The 18,319-nt window shown below is 41.2% G+C and overlaps 6 protein-coding genes across 6 annotated transcripts; 1 reads left to right on the forward strand and 5 right to left on the reverse strand.

The window, feature by feature from the left end:
* Window positions 1-1,429: 1,429 nt before the first annotated feature.
* SS1G_10189 (predicted protein) lies at window positions 1,430-2,640 on the reverse strand (the record flags this gene model as incomplete). The annotated part of the gene is made up of 4 exons (XM_001588592.1): window positions 1,430-1,447; window positions 1,792-1,810; window positions 2,258-2,321; window positions 2,529-2,640. 4 exons carry the CDS (start codon window positions 2,638-2,640, stop codon window positions 1,430-1,432), a joined length of 213 nt encoding a protein of 70 aa, XP_001588642.1.
* Window positions 2,641-4,161: 1,521 nt separating this feature from the next.
* SS1G_10190 (hypothetical protein) lies at window positions 4,162-6,393 on the reverse strand (the record flags this gene model as incomplete). Its single annotated transcript, XM_001588593.1, has 1 exon — window positions 4,162-6,393. The coding sequence occupies one exon, from the start codon at window positions 6,391-6,393 to the stop codon at window positions 4,162-4,164; it is 2,232 nt and encodes a 743-aa protein (XP_001588643.1).
* Window positions 6,394-7,090: 697 nt separating this feature from the next.
* SS1G_10191 (predicted protein) lies at window positions 7,091-7,207 on the reverse strand (the record flags this gene model as incomplete). Its single annotated transcript, XM_001588594.1, has 1 exon — window positions 7,091-7,207. One exon carries the CDS (start codon window positions 7,205-7,207, stop codon window positions 7,091-7,093), a length of 117 nt encoding a protein of 38 aa, XP_001588644.1.
* A 1,404-nt stretch (window positions 7,208-8,611) lies between these two features.
* SS1G_10192 (predicted protein) lies at window positions 8,612-9,453 on the forward strand (the record flags this gene model as incomplete). Its single annotated transcript, XM_001588595.1, has 2 exons — window positions 8,612-8,999; window positions 9,143-9,453. The coding sequence occupies 2 exons, from the start codon at window positions 8,612-8,614 to the stop codon at window positions 9,451-9,453; spliced, it is 699 nt and encodes a 232-aa protein (XP_001588645.1).
* Window positions 9,454-10,969: 1,516 nt separating this feature from the next.
* On the reverse strand, window positions 10,970-12,052 carry SS1G_10193 (hypothetical protein; the record flags this gene model as incomplete). Its single annotated transcript, XM_001588596.1, has 1 exon — window positions 10,970-12,052. The coding sequence occupies one exon, from the start codon at window positions 12,050-12,052 to the stop codon at window positions 10,970-10,972; it is 1,083 nt and encodes a 360-aa protein (XP_001588646.1).
* Window positions 12,053-13,509: 1,457 nt separating this feature from the next.
* On the reverse strand, window positions 13,510-18,141 carry SS1G_10194 (hypothetical protein; the record flags this gene model as incomplete). The annotated part of the gene is made up of 1 exon (XM_001588597.1): window positions 13,510-18,141. The coding sequence occupies one exon, from the start codon at window positions 18,139-18,141 to the stop codon at window positions 13,510-13,512; it is 4,632 nt and encodes a 1,543-aa protein (XP_001588647.1).
* Window positions 18,142-18,319: the final 178 nt, after the last annotated feature.

Consider the following 18,319-nt stretch of genomic DNA (forward strand, 5'->3'; position numbering starts at 1 on the left):
GAACCTGCATACGTCAAAAAACAAAAAACCATCCTGTTTCATCTGCAACCTCAACCCCGATCTTACACCGAAAGCCGTTACTGGCCGACGCAAGGAGGAACTGAGATCGAAGATTTTGCTACGTTTTTAATTGTTACTTTTTGTTGGTGTAGTGATACCACAGTATTTGTACGTCTCGATTCACGTGCTCTGGCTTTTTCCCCCTGAGCACTGAGAATTGTGGAGAATGGTTACGTGCAGGAATTCGTTGGTACATGTTTACTTTTTTATCACTTTTATTAATGAATTGAATATTTAAATCCGTCCTATTTCGTCCCTGTTTACATATTTTCAGCGTACAAGAGGCTTTCGGCGTAAGTTGTGATCGATGGAGGGAGATATCATGCGGAGATCATGAGATGGGGTATTACTAGGTTCTTGCTTTTTTCACATATGTATATGGGAACCTAAAATACCGTCTGGTATTTTCTTTTTCTCCTTTTTAAATAAGCGTACAGTACGCCAACGAGATACATGCAAGGGAACATACCACAACACCTACATCGCAGTCTGCTGCGTGCAGCATCTGTTGTTCTCGTGATGTAGCTAGAGAGATTGCTGCTTTATGCCAGATAAAAATGTCGTGTCTAGTATTTAAATGCAAAGAGCCGCACGTGGGAACAGAGCGTGGGGGTCTCTATTCTAATACTATCATTTACATTTTTTCTACCAGTGGCAGTGAGACCTTCTGATACTTGCTTGCTTGACCCAAGACTTTATCCCAAGGAGTAGGTAAACCAAAATGTGGTCATCAAAACTCGTATCACGAGTTTTTAATTATATCTGCATGAATCCAAAGGTACTGCATTATTATTCCTAACACGAGGATTATCTATAATCGGCCTAGATCTCGACGGGGTGATGTGATGCGGCCATCGAATCTCCCTGTCGGCCGGTAAAAGGTATGTCACTTGTACTTTTGCAAGTAACATCACCTTTCACGATTAAATTACCGATGTGGTTGGTGTATGTACCCTATGTACCCCGCACTATATAGTTAGGGTATAGAAATAGCCAGCGGGCTACATCCGCCGGGTTATGATAACGCCATTGAACCACAGAGTCGGAGTCGATTTTCTAGGCATGATCTGATTTTATTCCGGTGTTTTACCCGGTGGAAGGAGGATTCTTGTCGGGAGAAATAATAAGTTGAGGGATTTTTTTTATCGTGGGTACTATTAACGGTTCTTGATAGTCCCGATTTGGCAGGTTTTTCGGTGGTGTGATTACAAGTCTAAGACGGTCCTAATCATATTAATCGGCTTGAGCTGGTTCCATGATGGGAAGTCGTCGGCTTCGGGAAGCGATCAGGAATTACAGATAGGCGGTAGCATGGAGATTAACATTGTCGTCCATGGGGGTGTGAGTATGCGAATGTTTGGTGCTATGATTATCCGGGTTTCTGATACTATTTAGTAGTCTATATCAGATATTCGTCGAAACACCTTGCAAACAATAAAGTTTTCGAGTGTATTCCAACTCACTCAAGTATAAAAAACCACAGCATGAGAAAATGCGAGAGATCAAGGTTTTTTTAGTTCGTAGTATCGTTTAAGTACAGCTCGCATCAAAACACCTAGATGACTTCATCATTGCATCTCCATTACATCCATCACATCATCATCGATTATCTCCTCAGAAATTATCATTTCCTTAAACTATTGCTTGCACCCAAACAATCTCCATATTTCTTACATCTAAACATGTGAGGATTTTCTTCATACCCCTAAACATTGCTACGTACAAACATACAAGCTTGGAAATCTTCCAGCTGGAGTACAGTCAGTGACTATAAAGCCTCTCTGCCAGAATCATCAGATGCATGTGCGGACTCTTAATTTCAAAGAGGGATCTATAACAAAATCCATTTCTCTTCACAAAGGTCCTCGCTGCTAGTAGACGCAAGGTTATGTTCCCTTCCGTTCAGTTTCTTGATGAGAGATAATATAAGGAGATATCGGTCAATGCTGGCAGATGATAACTTTCTATGATATTGGGCTTCTTCGAGTGTCTGCATAAAGATCAAGTGGTTATAGAAATAACTTTCGTATCTAGAGTGAACACTATATCATCGGTTTTTGTAGAGGTGCTGTGGAATTTGTATCTATCTTTGAATTCTGCTTTGTATATTATGTATTTGGATTATTATACCGAAAGCCACGGATTAGTTTGTAAATAATTCATTGTTATTGTCATCTGTCTATCTATTTATCTATACAACCATCCATAAACCATCATTACTACTTCTAAATCATATCGTGCATCGAATAATATCCATATATCTAGAAAGTTCAGACCTGTTAGCATATTCAATGAGCAATCTAAGGATGATCATCTCCATCAGCTATATTTGACCTGAAAGATCTCAAGGTTGCCATTGAAAGCTGGTATCTTTTACACAACTTAATATAACAGAATTCATATTCCGCTTCATGTTGGCGTCACCATGAATCATATAGTACATACTGACTGAGACATTTCCATCATACGTTCTGCAACCCTAATGCTAATATCCATGTACTCAACTACCCATTGAGAGAAGCCTCCAAGAAAAGAAGTAATAATTCTACAATTCCATCTTAAATCTCTCAACGAACCCATTTTCATTGCCGCTGCTCATCCTCGCATTGTCATCGCACACATTGCACACTAGTAAACAAACATAATAATTACTCAATTCCCACTCCCCCACTTCTTCCAACAAAATCGACTCACAATTCCGAACTAACATGCTTGATTTCTCTATCTTTCCTTGAAAGTTTCTCACGAAATAGTGGATTCATTCGCATGCCTTGATACTTGGGATAGATGAGTTTATATATAGCCCTTGTGATGAAGGTCTTTTTTCAAGGTTGGGAGGAGAAGGGAGATAAATGGTAAGATTGCTTCGCATTACTTAATTATTTGTCCCTTTAGCTATCCTAATTGAGAGGTTGGCAGTCAACCATTAGCCAGCAGAAGAAAGACGCTGTTGTGCATGATCATCGTGGCAGTTTGTCACGATTCACCATTAGGATCAGTGTCCTGAGGCAAATATGGATCACGTGATGGATAGACTGGATAGCCCGGGTAGACCAGTCTATCCAGGTTATCCAATAGTATTCAGAAGTATATAGTCAGAGTAGTTTCATAGTATAGGAGCTTCGTGCTCAACTTAGTTATCAATTAGTTTACCTACATTCTACTTGATCTAGTAACGACTTCACTTCCAAGTGAATACCAGTGATAAAGCCTTAACCTACAACTACCAACCGACGAACCTTAGGCGGCCGCTGCCTCCAGTACAGTATCGTTACAGAGGGGTGGCCTAAAAATGGTGTACTAGACTTAATATCTAGGTATAACACCGAATACCAATTATAATCACAACAATAAAACAAACACTTCTTCTTATTCTCATTCCTGTTCACATTCTTATTCCTATTCTCATCTTATACCTAATAATACAAAAACACACCCCCTAATCATAAAATCCATCCCCTTCCATACCTATATAACCCTGCAGTCGCAGTCCCAGTCGCATTCTCAGTCCCAAGCTCAAGCTCAAGCTCAAGTACATCCGACCTATAGCTACCTATCCATCCCAATAACACATACATAGCTTCCTCACCCCGTGGTATCATACCCATTCCCATTCCCATCCCCATCCCCATGCCCATCCCCATACAATCGAACCCTAAAAATAACACCTTCCCCAAGAATATACATACAAGCAAGCACCTCTTTTTTCTTTCCCAGCTGTACAAATACTATACACCACGAGCCTAACCATAATACTCTTTTTGAACTCCCAACGCTAACCCATCCAGAAGTACATCTAATCCGCATTCCCTTGGAAAAATATTTCCTAGCTCAAAAACATGAGATGTTTTCCCCAAGCCTAGTACCTTCTACCATTCCCTTGCTCCCCTAAAAGTTATCAAAAGAAAAAAAAAAAGAAAGTAACATCAGGATTGATAAAAAGTCGAATCCAGTATGAAAAAAACCACAATAAAGTATACAAACTCTTAACACATACGCTCATCACACAATACAACCTGTTGAAATAACCAACCCACCGAGACCGTGAAAAAAGTCGACATGACCTTGAAACCATCATAAAAATCTCACGCAACTTTTCCTTCAAAGAAAAGCAATACCACGTGGACTAGCATCACCCATGGCTTGGGAAATTCTCTTAGCCTTCTGTCTTTCTGCCCACTCTCTACTGGCCTGTCTACCCTTTTCCGCAGCTTCCTCTCTAGAACGTTTAGCAGCTGCCTCACGATCCTTCTTCTCCTTTTCAATTTCTGCCGTATATTGCGCATCTCTATTATAAAGTTCCTTTGCACGTTGACGTTGCAACTCTTGGTCTGAATCCGAGACCGTACGTTGCATGGTCACACGAGGATTATGAGGGTGAGAAGATGGTTTCCGTGTAAGAGGTGCAGGTGGGGCTTTAGTGCGTGGAGATGAGCTGGTTACATTGACTTTTTGCATGTCAAGAATTGAGGGACGATGTGCGCCGACTATAGATCCACGCTTACCTACAGTAAGACCACTGCTATCGGTACTTTCACCACCTGTTTTGCTTTGACGGGCACGACTGGCGGCTGTATCGCGAGGAAGAGTGCGAGAAGCAACAAATTTACTCATGGGTCTAGCCTTGAATTCACGTCTTTTGCGATCTTCTTCTTCTTGAGCTTTGACTCTTGCCTCGTGTGCTTCCCGCTTACGTCTAGAGTATGCTTCGCCAGGAAGCTCGAATTGTGAGGATTTGGTGGGTGGTTTTGTTGACTTGATCCTGCCTGGGGTAGTTTTAACAATAGTCATCTCAGATGACTCTCGCTGCGCGATACGTGCTTCTCTTTGTTCCTTCAACCGCTTAGCGACAGCATCACCTGGAAGCTCAAAGATTGGTTTGGTAGGTGGCTTCGTAGACTTTGTTGGTGACTTCGGAGGAAGGAGACTAGTTGGGCGTGGTACTTTGCTTGGAGATACCGTTGTTTGTTTTTCTGGACTGACAACGGGTCTTGAACTTTCGAAAGTCATAGACTTAGCCTTTTTGAGGGTTGGTTCTTTGGTTGCTGTAGGCTTGACACGAACTGTTGCGTAGGTGGATTTTGGTCTTTGTGAAGATGCTAGAGTACCACGCACACGTACGCGCAATCCGGTGGCAGGAATTTCCTCAATGAATCCTCGTCTGAGCGATTCTCTCGAATCACTGTCAGAGGAAACTTCGGTTGGAATATTGACCTTCTTGGTTGAAGTAGCAACAAATTTCTCCACGGTGGTAGCTTCATCGAGTGCATCAATGGCATCCTCCAGATTGTCAAGCTCCTCCAAGGAGTCTTCGATACGAGAAACCGGCTTAGCTGGCGATCGACTTATTATGATGTCAATGAAGGAGTCCTCTTCAATTTGAGCTGAAGAAGAATGACGAGCAGGAGTTGCTACCTCCTTAGCTTCACAAGCTCTTTCGATTTGCTCCAGTGTTTTGATTTGCTTTGTCAAAGGGTACTTGACAGAAATAGCTGGACGATCGTTCTCATTCGAGATTGATCGAAGTTTTTCTGCTGTTAAAGGCTCGATATTTTTTGTCTCTGTTTTGACATTATTCTTCATCGCTAAAGCATAATATGGATTAGTGTTATGTTCATGTCTCTGTTGAATGAGGTTTCCAGTCCGCAAAAGAAAGTGAGGACCAGGGAAAGAAGATGGACTATAACTGGAGGCTTGAGGTGATCTCCAGAAAACATCTCCAGTGTCGGCCGCTCTAGGAAATGAAATACCTCCATCATACTGACCTGCTTGTTGTCTCGCAACTTGACCTCGAGTGGTTCTTCCTGACTGTGGTAATTGATGAAACATAGCTTGTTCCATGATTTGAAGTGGCTGTACGGATCTCAATTGATCAGTAAGGATCCTCGGAGGCTCGGAATTTGACATAGATATTTCAGAACGGACACCAGATGGGTTTGCAATAATTCCTGAAAAGGCTCCTGTATTTGTGATGGCTTGAATAGACTGTGAATGATCGACGATACTCTCACTGTTCTCGAGCTCTTGGATAGTACCCTTGGTATGTTCTATCTCACTCGAATATTCTTGCTTTCCCCTGGTCTTATTCTTGTTGTGCTTTTTTCCTTTCTTTGTGATGCCGAGAGCACTTCGATATGCAGCTTTAAGGTTTTTCATATGTTGTGCGAGGTCTATGTCCTCGCTGTCATGAAGCGCCATGGTATTTAATCCGTGTGCGTTTGAAGTAGCCAATACCTTTGAAGCAGGTGTCAACGGGAGTGGAATTTGGGCAGCAATGGAAGCAGTATTATCCTCAGCGATATTGATCTTGATTGAGTTTGTGACTCGAGACATCTTGACTGTTAAATGTCACTGATGACCTATGAAGACGAGGAGGTTAGAATGTGAAGATCGTCGTCGTGTCTCGGAAATTAGTTGTGATTGGAATATTGGCAAGTGATGAGTTTGCAAGGATTGGTGGAAATTGCGATCTATTTGAGGGACGGTCGTATTCTGTATTCGTATCGTGGAGTCAATAGAAATGTAGGACCAAGTGTGATGAGGTTTTTTTATTTTATTTTTTCCAAAATCCGAGGTATCTTATTGATTTTGTGAATTGTCAAGTGAATAAGATTGTCCATGTTGATGAAGAAAGATATTCGTTTGCTTGCCATAATCTACAATGTGACTTCCCCGGTCATATATTTGGGAGTTTACATCATCACCACAGCAACAAGGTAGAGTAGAGTAAAGCTGAGGGAAGGCGCGACCGTGGGGCCGAGATGGTCAATGATCAATGTTAATGCTATTTTTGGACGAACGTTGTGCCGAATAAATTGTTACAGATTAATTACCCGTTCCACGCTAGTACTGTATTGTTACCTCAGGCATCAAGAAAGTCACTCGAAGCTCTTCATCTAAAAAACAACATATAAGATCTTACAAATCAATTCAACCATGAACACAAATCCAAAACAGAGAGACTAAAACATCCGCATTCATCCATAAACCTACATTCCTGCATACAGAAACCTATCCCAATCTCTAATCTCTAATCTCTAATCTCCAATCTCCAATCTCCAATCTCCAATCTCCAATCTCCAATCTCCAATCTCCAATCTCCAATCTCCAATCTCCAATCTCCAATCTCCAATTTCCAGTCCTTCATCTCCAACCTCATCCCCAATCCCCAATCACCAAACTCAATCTGCAATCTCTAATCTTTTTAACCTCCAATCTCCAATCCCCAATCCCCGAACCTCAATCTCCAAACGCCCCTCTCCCCTTCCTTATACAGATTGACGCTTCATACAAAGCAGAGCTAGAAATTAATAAAGTATAATAACGGTCATAGTCGGGTACTTGGAAGGCCGGCTACTTCATAGTCGCGGAAAGCGAATATCTCCGGAAAGAGAATTATCCCTTCTGTTTTCCAATGTCAAAAGCTCATATTCAACAGGTATTATAAGGTTGAAGCGGGATAATTCGCTTTCCCCGTCTACGAAGTAGTCGGCCTTTCATTCCAAGTAGCCGGTCCTTATAGCTTTGTTATTATATACTTTTTTTTTTTTTGAAAGAAACTAATCACCATGAATAACCAATCTATATATTTTACGATTTAATATCCACTTTAAGAAAAAGTCCCATCATCGTTCCATCCTTTTATTTCTCCCCTCAAAATACAATCAAACCTCAAATACAAATACTCAAATAATATACTAACATATACCAGCACCACTTCGAGCGCCAGCATTGCGATTGCAATTGTATCTATCATGGCGATCATGACTATCGTACCGCATCCTCGAGCTCTGCTAGAATTTAACCCCAGTGGTTGTTCTCCCCTTCCCTATCGAAGAGTGTCAAACTTTATTTTCCTCATTTTTTGCTACTTTTACATATCTAATTTGACATTTTGGTCTACATTTTGCAATCTTCATTTGTAATTTTTCATTCCTTTTTTTAATCTACTTTAAGCAACAGGAACTTCATTTTGTAGGAAAGAAGTACTTTTTTACAGTAATGTAATAGTAGCCCCTCGCTTATACGGAGTAAGTTCCTCCTCATCTGGTGAAGCAGCGGAATGAGACGAGACGAGAGAAAACAAGAAAAAACAATAGAATAATGAAATATTGAACTTCGATTCACTCTATCTTTATATTCACATTCACATTCACCTTCACCCTCAATTCACCCTCACATTCACAGTCCTTGATTCTTGTTCCCGATATATCCCGAGAATAAACATAACAAGTGCCTAGGTGGGTATATATTGTATTTTCAAATATGAGTGAGTGATTGTATTTTCTTGTCAAGCAACACGATATCAGAAACTTTGTTAATTTCTCTTTATATAAAGAATCAAACAAGCAAGCAAGAAGTCTTCCCATCAAAATTTCAATCCACGTATAACCTACAAATAACAATCCTCTGCACAACACAATCCATCTATTTCGCGGCCCTTAGAAAAAGATACTTCCTTCTCCTACTCCTTCTCCTCCTCCTCCTCCTTCTCCTCCTCCTTGCAACAACACTAGCAAACTCGAGCTCTAGCGGCAAAACCCACCTCACCATGCCCCCTCCCATCCCTCCAACACCTCTAAAATCCTCACCCCCCAAGATAAAAATAATCTTCATCCTCGGCCCTCCCGGCATCGGAAAAGGAACACAATGCACACTTCTCACACAAACACCTTTCCCTCCCACCCCCTCCAAAACCCCCTCCCCCACCATCCACCATCTAAGCATCGGCGAAATCCTCCGCACCGAGCTCTCAAACCCCCATAGTAAATGGGCCCCTATAATCCGCACGAACATGGCATCGGGACGGACCGGACCTCCAGAGATGACGGTCTCGATGTTGAAGTCTGTGATGGATGGGAAGATGAAGATGAAGATGGAAAGTGGAGAGGGTGGAGAGGGAGAGGGAGAGATAGGAGAGATAGTGTTTTTAATCGATGGTCAGTTACCTAGCTACTTATTTGTTATGATTATCCCCTAGCGGGAGAATAATCCCCTCATATGCATTATCCAATATCCATCCATCCATCCCCTCACTCATCCCTCCAAATCCAAATCCACTAACCCAACCCAACCCCTCCAGGATTCCCCCGCAGCACCGACCGAATCGCCCTCTTCGAATCCACCATCTCCCCCCCAACACTAGTAATCTCCCTTACAAGTCCCCTCCACATTCTCCAATCGCGACTCCTATATCGAGCTAAAACATCTACTCGCATTGATGATGGAAATACAATTATGCAAAAAAGATTCGAACAGCATGTTTATGCTACTGAACCTGTGATTGCTCATTATAGGGAACGAGGTTTGCTGGTTGAGATTGATGGGAGTGGGAGTGTGGAGGTTGTTCAGGAGGAAATGCGGAGGGTAGTGGGGAGGGTTTTGGGGTTGTGAGGATTATATTAATGTGATTAGTGCTGGGGGATAAGGGTGGGGGGTTGGATGATGAGGGGTTTGCGAGATTTTGATGGGTGGTACGGTGAAGTGAAGTGAAGTGGAGGAAATGGAGATAGATCTAGATAGAGCGGTACGGCGAAGATTTATTATGGATGATACCATACCAGTCTAAGATAGTCATTAACGTCCGCATAGTTCGAAATATCGACTATCAGTATCAATAATCTTTGAAACTTTGATAGAAAAACTTAATACTTACAATAAATACCCCGAATATCAACTCTTTAGCTTTCCATACTTACCTCGTTTAGCAATCAGTGGTAAACTTACCACTTTTGATCCCAATTGCAAATATTATTTAAATCTAGATCTATAATTAAATAAATAGAGTTATGAATAACGCTACAGAAGCATATCACTTATTATATCATATTACATCATCTTATCACCACCCACCATATGATTACTCCGCGCATAAGGTTAACAATTTCCCAATTTCAATCCCTTAATATTTCTCACCCTTGAGGCCTTTAGACTGTGCAAGTCGCTACAACAACAATACACATAACTAAACCAATAACCATAAGCTTATCAAATCAAAAGTAGTTTTCTTTTCTGGCAGCTAGTAACTCCTTTCCATATAATTACATATACATATACAGCCACACATCTCATCCCATCTCATCCCATCCCATCACTACAAAACCTCCAACAATAATATAAAATTACCATTTCCCATCTCCCATTTCCCATATAAGATCTTAATCATACATTAAAACTAAGACCAGATATAAACAACAATCCCAAGCCCAAACGAAAAATACAAACAAAATACAAAATACAAAATACAAAATACAAAATACAAAATACAAAATACAAAATACAAAATACAAAATACAAAATACAAAATACAAAATACAAAATACAAAATACAAACACATTAAATTCTATTCTACTCACAAACACAACCCAGGCCTGAACATGGACCGGAATCGGACAATATTAACCTTACGTCATAGCCACATCTGCAGCTATAGCCATGATTTTTGTACGTAAAGGAGCATATATATATATACCTACCATAGCAACTTCGCAACTTTTGCGAATTATGAAATTATGGGATAGATACTTATACTTATACTTATAATTATTATAAACAATAATCGAAGTAGTTACAAAATGAACCTAATATAATATAAGTGCTCTTAGGTTAGCCATGCCTTAAGTAATTATATATAAGATTACCTATTAAGCGAAGCGACGGATATCTCACAGGCTTCGGATACATGTATAACGATTCATCCATTTAACTAGTATTGTATTGCGATAACCCTGACATGGAATCCTTATATATGGATAGTTTATATAGATTTAGCTCGCGCTGAGCACATTGCGGATAACGAAATCATTGCATCATCACCACCACACCACTAAAACTAAACGCAAAAACATGCACCTCAAATCCAGCGCGAGACAACCCTAGCCATGCTTCCAGTCGACTCCATTCAGCCATCTACAACCTTCCCGTTCTGTTATCCGCAGACGCCTTCAAAATCATGTCCAGGCTGTTGGACTGAATAACTTCAAACAATCCCCCTCGACCAGCAGCCCGGAGTTTCTCATCCTCCCTCCTGAAGAATTCTTCAGCAGTCTTAATTCTATTTGGATGAATCCTATCCAACAGCGCGTAGTCTCTCTTGATAACACCCTTATTTCCTCCTGAATTAGCCCACATAGTCCAAAACCCAGAAAAATTTTCTTGGAAGCTCATAGTTGCGGGATCATTTGGATCGGCGTTATATCCGGCCGGTGCGTCGTCGGGAAGTGGTATGTACTTGAAATAGACATCTTTTGGGACATCAATGTAGCGGGCTGGTTTGCCGGTTACTTTTTCGAATGCTGTGACCAGATCTTTGTAGTGGATATGATCAATGGAGACTTCTAGGTCCATCCCGTCGGACTCCTCAGGGTGATCAAATAACCAGCGGACGTAGTGCTCGCAATCATCGAGGGCCACGTGTGGAACCGCGCCTTCGCCAAGCGGAACTCTCCAAATGACAACCCCGTCCTCGAACTGCGGGGTCATGGCACTCTTCGCCGTGATCGTCATCTCAATGTACGGACCCGTAGTGAAAATGGAGACCCCCATGTTGTTGTCCTTTCTCTGCTGTAACATCCACTCCGCAAGACGGCCTTTGCCATCATAGTGTCCAACGCGAAATTCCGGCTTGTAGCCGCTCTTCTTGTAGACATAGTCAAGGTTACCAAACACGAAAAACTTGATACCGAGCTCGACCGCTAGCTCATAAGAGCGGATTGTCCAGTAGGTCTCAGTTTTTTCGCCGCAGTTGAACCCATCGATGTTGATGAAGGCTCCCCAGCACCCTGTAAGCCCCTTGCGGAGATCTCCTTCACTGGCAAAGGTTCCCTCGACGAACTCGACATCTCCAAGCTTAGCAAGCTCTTGTGCCCGAGATGATGTAGAGTCCCGCGTCAGGACGCGCAAGCTGTATCCACCGTCCTTTGCGAGCCCACGGCATACAGGTAAACCTTGGGCGCCAGTAGCACCAACCACGAAAATGCGGCGTTGGGTCATATTTGATTTCGAAGCTGAATTTGTAAGAATGTTGCTGATGTTTTGATGATTATGAAGAAAATGGGCCTTTATATGCAATTGACGCGAGTAGAAGTGGGTGCTTGACATTGGTAAAATTGTCGTGATTAATAATCTTATGAATCATTAGTGGGCTACATCTCAGAGAGTCTTTGATCAAATCCTGCTTGCAAACCTTAGATCCTTTCAGCCGGCCTAACATTCGTACCGGTAGCAATCTAATCAACATGATCTGTATAGAACTGCAAACTAAAGAGCAGTTATCTAAGCTGATCCATGTCTAAAGGATATATTCATCCGAGTCGAGATTGATAGATGTAACCTGAGTGACAGCTGGTGGTCACGAAGCATTGGCTGAAACAACTCCCAGAGCATGTATTGTAATCAGTCCGATACAGTAGGCTTACAAAGCCTGTGAGTAGGTAGCATCGGCGATAGGCCCTAATATTCGCAGCAGTATGATCAGTAATCCCAAAAGGGCATACACAGCCGCTATGACCAAAACGAAGAAGTTTGTCATAAAAGTTGAGTGTAAAAAGGTGTGTTCACTAATCAATGATCTTGACTCGAGATGCCCCATAACTATGAATAGGGCTAGTACTCTACTTTTGGGCCACCCCACATTTAGGACCACTTTCTGTATTAAAAGTATTAATAGTCAATCTTAATAATTTCCTTATTTATATATATATATTTAAGAAAATCTAAAAAATCTAAAAAATATTTTAAAAATAATTATAAAATTTTATTTAAATATTATATAAAAGATTAAGATTTTAAATTTTAAATTATTTAAAAAAATTATTTATTGAAAATTTATAATATTTTAATTAAATATATATATATATTTTTCAAAAAAATCAATTTATTTAATAAATCATAATATTGTATAGATATTTTTAAAAAAATAATTTTTAATTTTTAAATTATTTCAAAGTTTATATTAAACTTTATTTATATAAATTTAAAATCACAATTTCAAGTTTTTAATATTTTAATTAATGAAAATTTAAAAATTTAAAAATTTAATTATTATATATAATTAATTCATTTATATTTAAAATTTTAAAAATTATATTTATAGATATTATATTTTTATTATTTTTGATAAAGAAAAATAAAATAAATGAAAAATATTTTAAAATAGAATATTAAACTTTTTAAATTATTTAAAATCTATATATAAATATTATTTATATTAAAAGATTGGGTGGAAGAGGCCTCTATATTGACTATATTACTACGTCTGTAGGCATATTAAGATCTCCTCTTGGTATCCTCGGAGGGGACCAATATGCCTGCTTATGGTTCGTCTAATCTAGCCTGTTTAGGTAACCGTATTACTAATCACGACACGTGATTAGTACCGGTAACTTCTATTCCTTTTAACACTCCCCCATAGGAGTTACCACCTTCGATCTCCCCAATCCTCCGCATCTCTATTGTCTCAATCCTAACATCTCTTTGAACCTTTCGAATGCTACTCTTGCTAGGGGTTTGGTCATCCCGTCTGCTACCATATCTGACGTATTGATATAGCTAGTCACTACCTTTTCTTTTTCAGTAAGATCCCTGATAAAGTGGTAGCATATATCAATATGCTTTGATCGCTCATGCAGGTGCGGGTTCTTGGTTAGAGCTATTGCTCCTTGATTGTCGCCTAGTATCTGAACAGTGTCTCCGTGTGTAGATACGTATTCCGCCTTTCCAAGGTCTTTGAGCATTTGAGCTAACCATCTCCCTTGCTTGGTGAACATCGCCATTGATATGTATTCGGACTCAGCACTTGACGTTGCTACTGAATTCTGCTTCTTGCTAGCCCACGATATCGGTCCTCCATAAAACATAGCAACTCCCCCAGAAATACTTTTCCGATCATATCGATCACTTGCCCAATCTGCGTCAGTGAAGACTTTTATAGTATCTGCTGATAGGTTGTATTCCTTTGCGATTTGGTACTGTACTCCCTCAGGTCCATATTTGAGTTTCTGAGTGATCGTAGCTCTCAGGTATCGCATTAGGTTCTTTACTCCTATCCCATGGCATTTTGCTGGCTTTGCCATGTACTGTGATAGCCGGCCTAGTACGAAGGAGATGTCTGGTCTTGTGTATACCATTGGGTGAATAAGACTACCTATGGCTTGTTGATATTCAGTAACATCAATCAGTTCGTCATCTTCAGTAGCGGGTCGTAAACATGAGTAGTCGGCAGCGGGTATCTTCTTAGCATGGTGCTGAGCGTGCGAGATTCCGAATTTGGTTAGCATAGCTTCCAGATACTCTTCTTGGTCCAATGTGAGTGATCTGTTTGCTCGATCTCTTATAACTCTAATGCCTAGAATCTTACTAATCTCCCCCAGGTTCTTGGCATTGAAGCGCGAGGAGAGTATTACAGAGAACCAATCGAGTTGATTCTTTGAAGTCGAGGAGGCAATTATATCATCAACATATACTAGCAAATTGAGTTGGCGAGCGGCGAATGTATAGAGACATGGGTCAGCGAGACTCTGAGTGAAGCCCCAATTGATCAATTCGGACTTTAGAAGTTGACTCCAATCTCGTCCCGCTTGCTTAAGGCCATATAAACTTCTCAATGCGCGTAAAACGTACCCATTTGATACATTGACTCCTTGAGGTGGCGCGAGGTATATTTCTTCCTTGAGATGAGATTCTGTAAAAGCGTTCTTTATATCGAAGTGCCAGCATTCCAAGTTCTCTTTCGCAACGATCGCTAAGAACAAACGGAGTGTATCGAGTCGTACTGTAGGAGCGAAGGTCTCATTGTAGTCTTTTCCGAGAACTTGACTAAACCCTCTTGCTACCAGCCGTGCTTTGAATCTCTCGACCTTGTTGTCCTTCGTCTTTATTGTGAATACCCATTTTGTTGAAACAAGATTCCCTCCTTTCGGCAGAATATACTCTTCCCAGGTACCATTTGCAATCAATGAGCTGATTTCCTCTTCGATAGCTCGCTTCCATTTTTCACCATATTCAGGGTCCGAGACTGCCTGATTATATGTGTTAGGAATAGGGATTCCTAGAATCTGTTCTGCGGGGAAAGCTGTATCCTCGTCTGTAGAGCTCCCTAAGATCACTTGAAGGTTTTCGGATAGTTTTGTTTTAACGCTCGGGTCGATCCTAGATGTAAGGGGTATGGAGATCATAGCATGTTCGATAGCACTTCCATCAGGGTCTGCTGAGAGTATCGCTATCATTGCTCTTATCAGTTTCTGGACATGCTCATCTGGCTCACTATCGTCTCGCTTGCGTTTCCGAAAAGAGTATCTTTCAGGGGTGTCTATATCCATAGGTGTAGTTGAGGTTTCGGTTGAGGATTGATTGGTTACAGGTGCAGTATCTAGTATGTCTATCTCTTTTGTTCCTGGAGATAGTATTGGGTCTGTGGATGGATCGATTTCGATGATATTCCCTTCACTGTCTTCGTTGAATTGCTGGATATTGTCTACTTTAGATGCGCTGGGAATTACTACTTTCGGGGGTTCAGGGGTAGCAGTATCTTGTAAGGATTCGAGTGGGGATTCTTGTACTTCTTGTACCTTGTGAGGTCTACCTCTGGGTCTCCTATCAGGGATGATATTTTTTGTACCTTGGGGTCCTGATACAGAGTTTCTTATTCTTAGGTCTAAGTCTCCGCCCTTTTTGGATTCGTCTATAGTCACTCGGCTTGCTCGTACAGTGTAGCCTAGCTCTGGCGAGTACACCTTAACATGCTTATTGGTCGTGTGCGAGTATCCCATAAAGATGCCTACTCGAGCTGTATCTCGTAATTTGTCGTGCCGTTGGTCCTTCGGGATTGTCTTTGGATTGATATATGCATAACACTTGCTCCCCCAGACTCTACAATGGGTGATGTCGGGGGTTGATCCAGTAAACGCTTCGATTGGGCTTACAACGCTGTCGTCAATGATCGGTCCAGTGTTCGTTCTATTCCTGCAGTGTGCATCATATTCAACAGCTTCGTCCCAGAATTCCAATGGCAATCCAGCTTCCTTTAGCATAGCTCTCATATCGGCTTCGGCAGTGCCGATGTTTCTTTCAGCAGTTCCATTTTGATGAGATGATGCTACGGTAGTCAGTTCTGATCGGGTCCCAGAGTTCCACTCCTTAACGGCTTGGATTAGCTCTGGTGCATTATCAGTTCGAGCGGCTACTATCTCATCACCAATGCCAAGTTCTAATTCGGTTTTCCATTTCTTCAATCTCGGTATAGCTTCATCTTTTGTCTTCAAGGTCAAAATCCAATTCACTCTTGTCCAGCTGTCTATGATCAATAGGAAATAGCGGTTTCCTCGTAAAGACCTTGGGAATGGGCCAGCGATATCAAAATGAATAAGCTCTAATCTTTTCGTCTTGTGAGGACTGAGTTGTTTTGGGATTAGATTCTTCATCTTGGTGAGCGCACACACTTCGCATACAGGGATTTTGGATGGGACTTTGATCGGCTTTCCCAGTGTAGTAACTTTATGGAGATTCCGTATTTTCTCTGGGCCAAGATGGTTAAATCGTCTGTGCCATAGTAGATAAGTTTCTAGATCCTTTTTGTTCTTGTCTAAGGAGGTGTCTAGAGTGATCTCGTTCGATTCAATATCACTAATAATCTCTGTGCTCTGTAGAGCGACATCTTCATATCCTTTCGCGATATCCGAGATCATATAAATTCCTCTATCCATTTTTGCTTTGATGATATTTATTCCATTCTTTCGAAAGTACATACGATCTGAATTGAACCTGCCCTTGAGTCCAGCTTCACAGATCTTCTTGCCGGAGAGGAGATTGACTCCTAATCCCGGTACATACAACGTCTTTGAGAGTAAAACCATACCACCATTTCCTAGCTCCATTGCAGCAGTACCTATCCGATCACAGTACATAACTCCCCCACCAACTTTTATCGTCTTTCTCTTTATCTTCTTGATATCTCTAAAGAGTGAAAGTTGATCAGACATGTGTGAGGAAGCGCCGGTATCTGCGTACCAACGAGAAGGGGTGGTCTTACGAATGAGTTCTTTAGAGACATGGCACTCTTCGTCATCAGACTCTTCTTCGCTTTCTGATGAATCGAGATCAACTAAAAGACTTTCGCCATCTGCAAGATGAGCTTGATTACTTCTTTTCTTAGGAAATGACACTTTGGTTGTCTTTCTAAGTGTTGCTTTCCGTTGCTGGGCTTTATAGTGTTTGCGGATCAGAGCTTGTGCGAGTGTGAGATCTTTGCAATCACGTAGAAAGTGCCCTTCGTGCTCACACAGGTGGCAAACATAGGTTTTGGCTTCATCGTCTTGTTCTTGCTTTGCAAATGGGCTTGATCCTCTGCGTTCTCCTCGTCGATTTGGGATTACGTACTTTCCGCTAGCAGTATGGGCTTGTTCTGTCTCTTGAATGCTGAGTTCTTTAGCTGTGAGATATTTGATCTTGTCTTCCACTGCTAGCGTGCTTTGAACGCTCATAGCATCGATTGTTGTTTGGTATTCGCTTGGTAGGCTTCTAGTCAGAACTAAAAATAGAGCTTCGTCTCTGTATGAATCCTTGAATGCGGGGTTGGCAGCACCAAGCTTGCGTCGGTATTCTTTCAGTTTATCCCAGGCTTCAATAACGGTCATCTCTGGATGGCTAGTAGGCTTGAAGGTAAATGTTTGGATCATTGTTAAGTACGAATTGGCTGTGATATCACTAGTTCTTGAGTACTTTGACTTCAGGTAGTTCCATAATGTTCGTGCTGTATCGTACTCATCAACAAGCGCTTCATCGTCGTCACTGAGTGATCTGCACATGTACGATAGTGCACTAGCTTCATCTTTCAAATATTTGGCCTTCTTATCGAGGTTAAGCCTGATGTTCACGACTTTGCTTCCTTCGAGGATCGGGAAAACTTCGGTACCATCGACTTCCATCCCAACTCCTCCAACCTTAGCATGCTCTTGCAATGTAGACTCAATCGTATAGAACCAATCCTTTCCTTTCAATTGTATTTTCATTTGTCGAAACCATCGATCGTGGGTCTCTTGGGTGAGGTTCGGGATGCTTTTCGTTTGCTCTTTGATTTCGTCCATCTTGGTATCTATGCAGAGAATTTGCAAGGTTTTTCTTCCCCTTTTTCTGTATAGATAAATCCACACAGATTGTAAATATAAGTATAATTTGCACCGCGTGTTTTCTGTCGTACCGCGTACGTTTTATTCGTAAGTAGCACCGCGTGCTCTTTCAACTCCGCGAGTTGATGGTAGTAGT

Source organism: Sclerotinia sclerotiorum, genomic scaffold (genome assembly GCF_000146945.2).
Source record: "Sclerotinia sclerotiorum 1980 UF-70 scaffold_15 genomic scaffold, whole genome shotgun sequence".
Taxonomy (NCBI): Eukaryota; Fungi; Ascomycota; class Leotiomycetes; order Helotiales; family Sclerotiniaceae; genus Sclerotinia; species Sclerotinia sclerotiorum.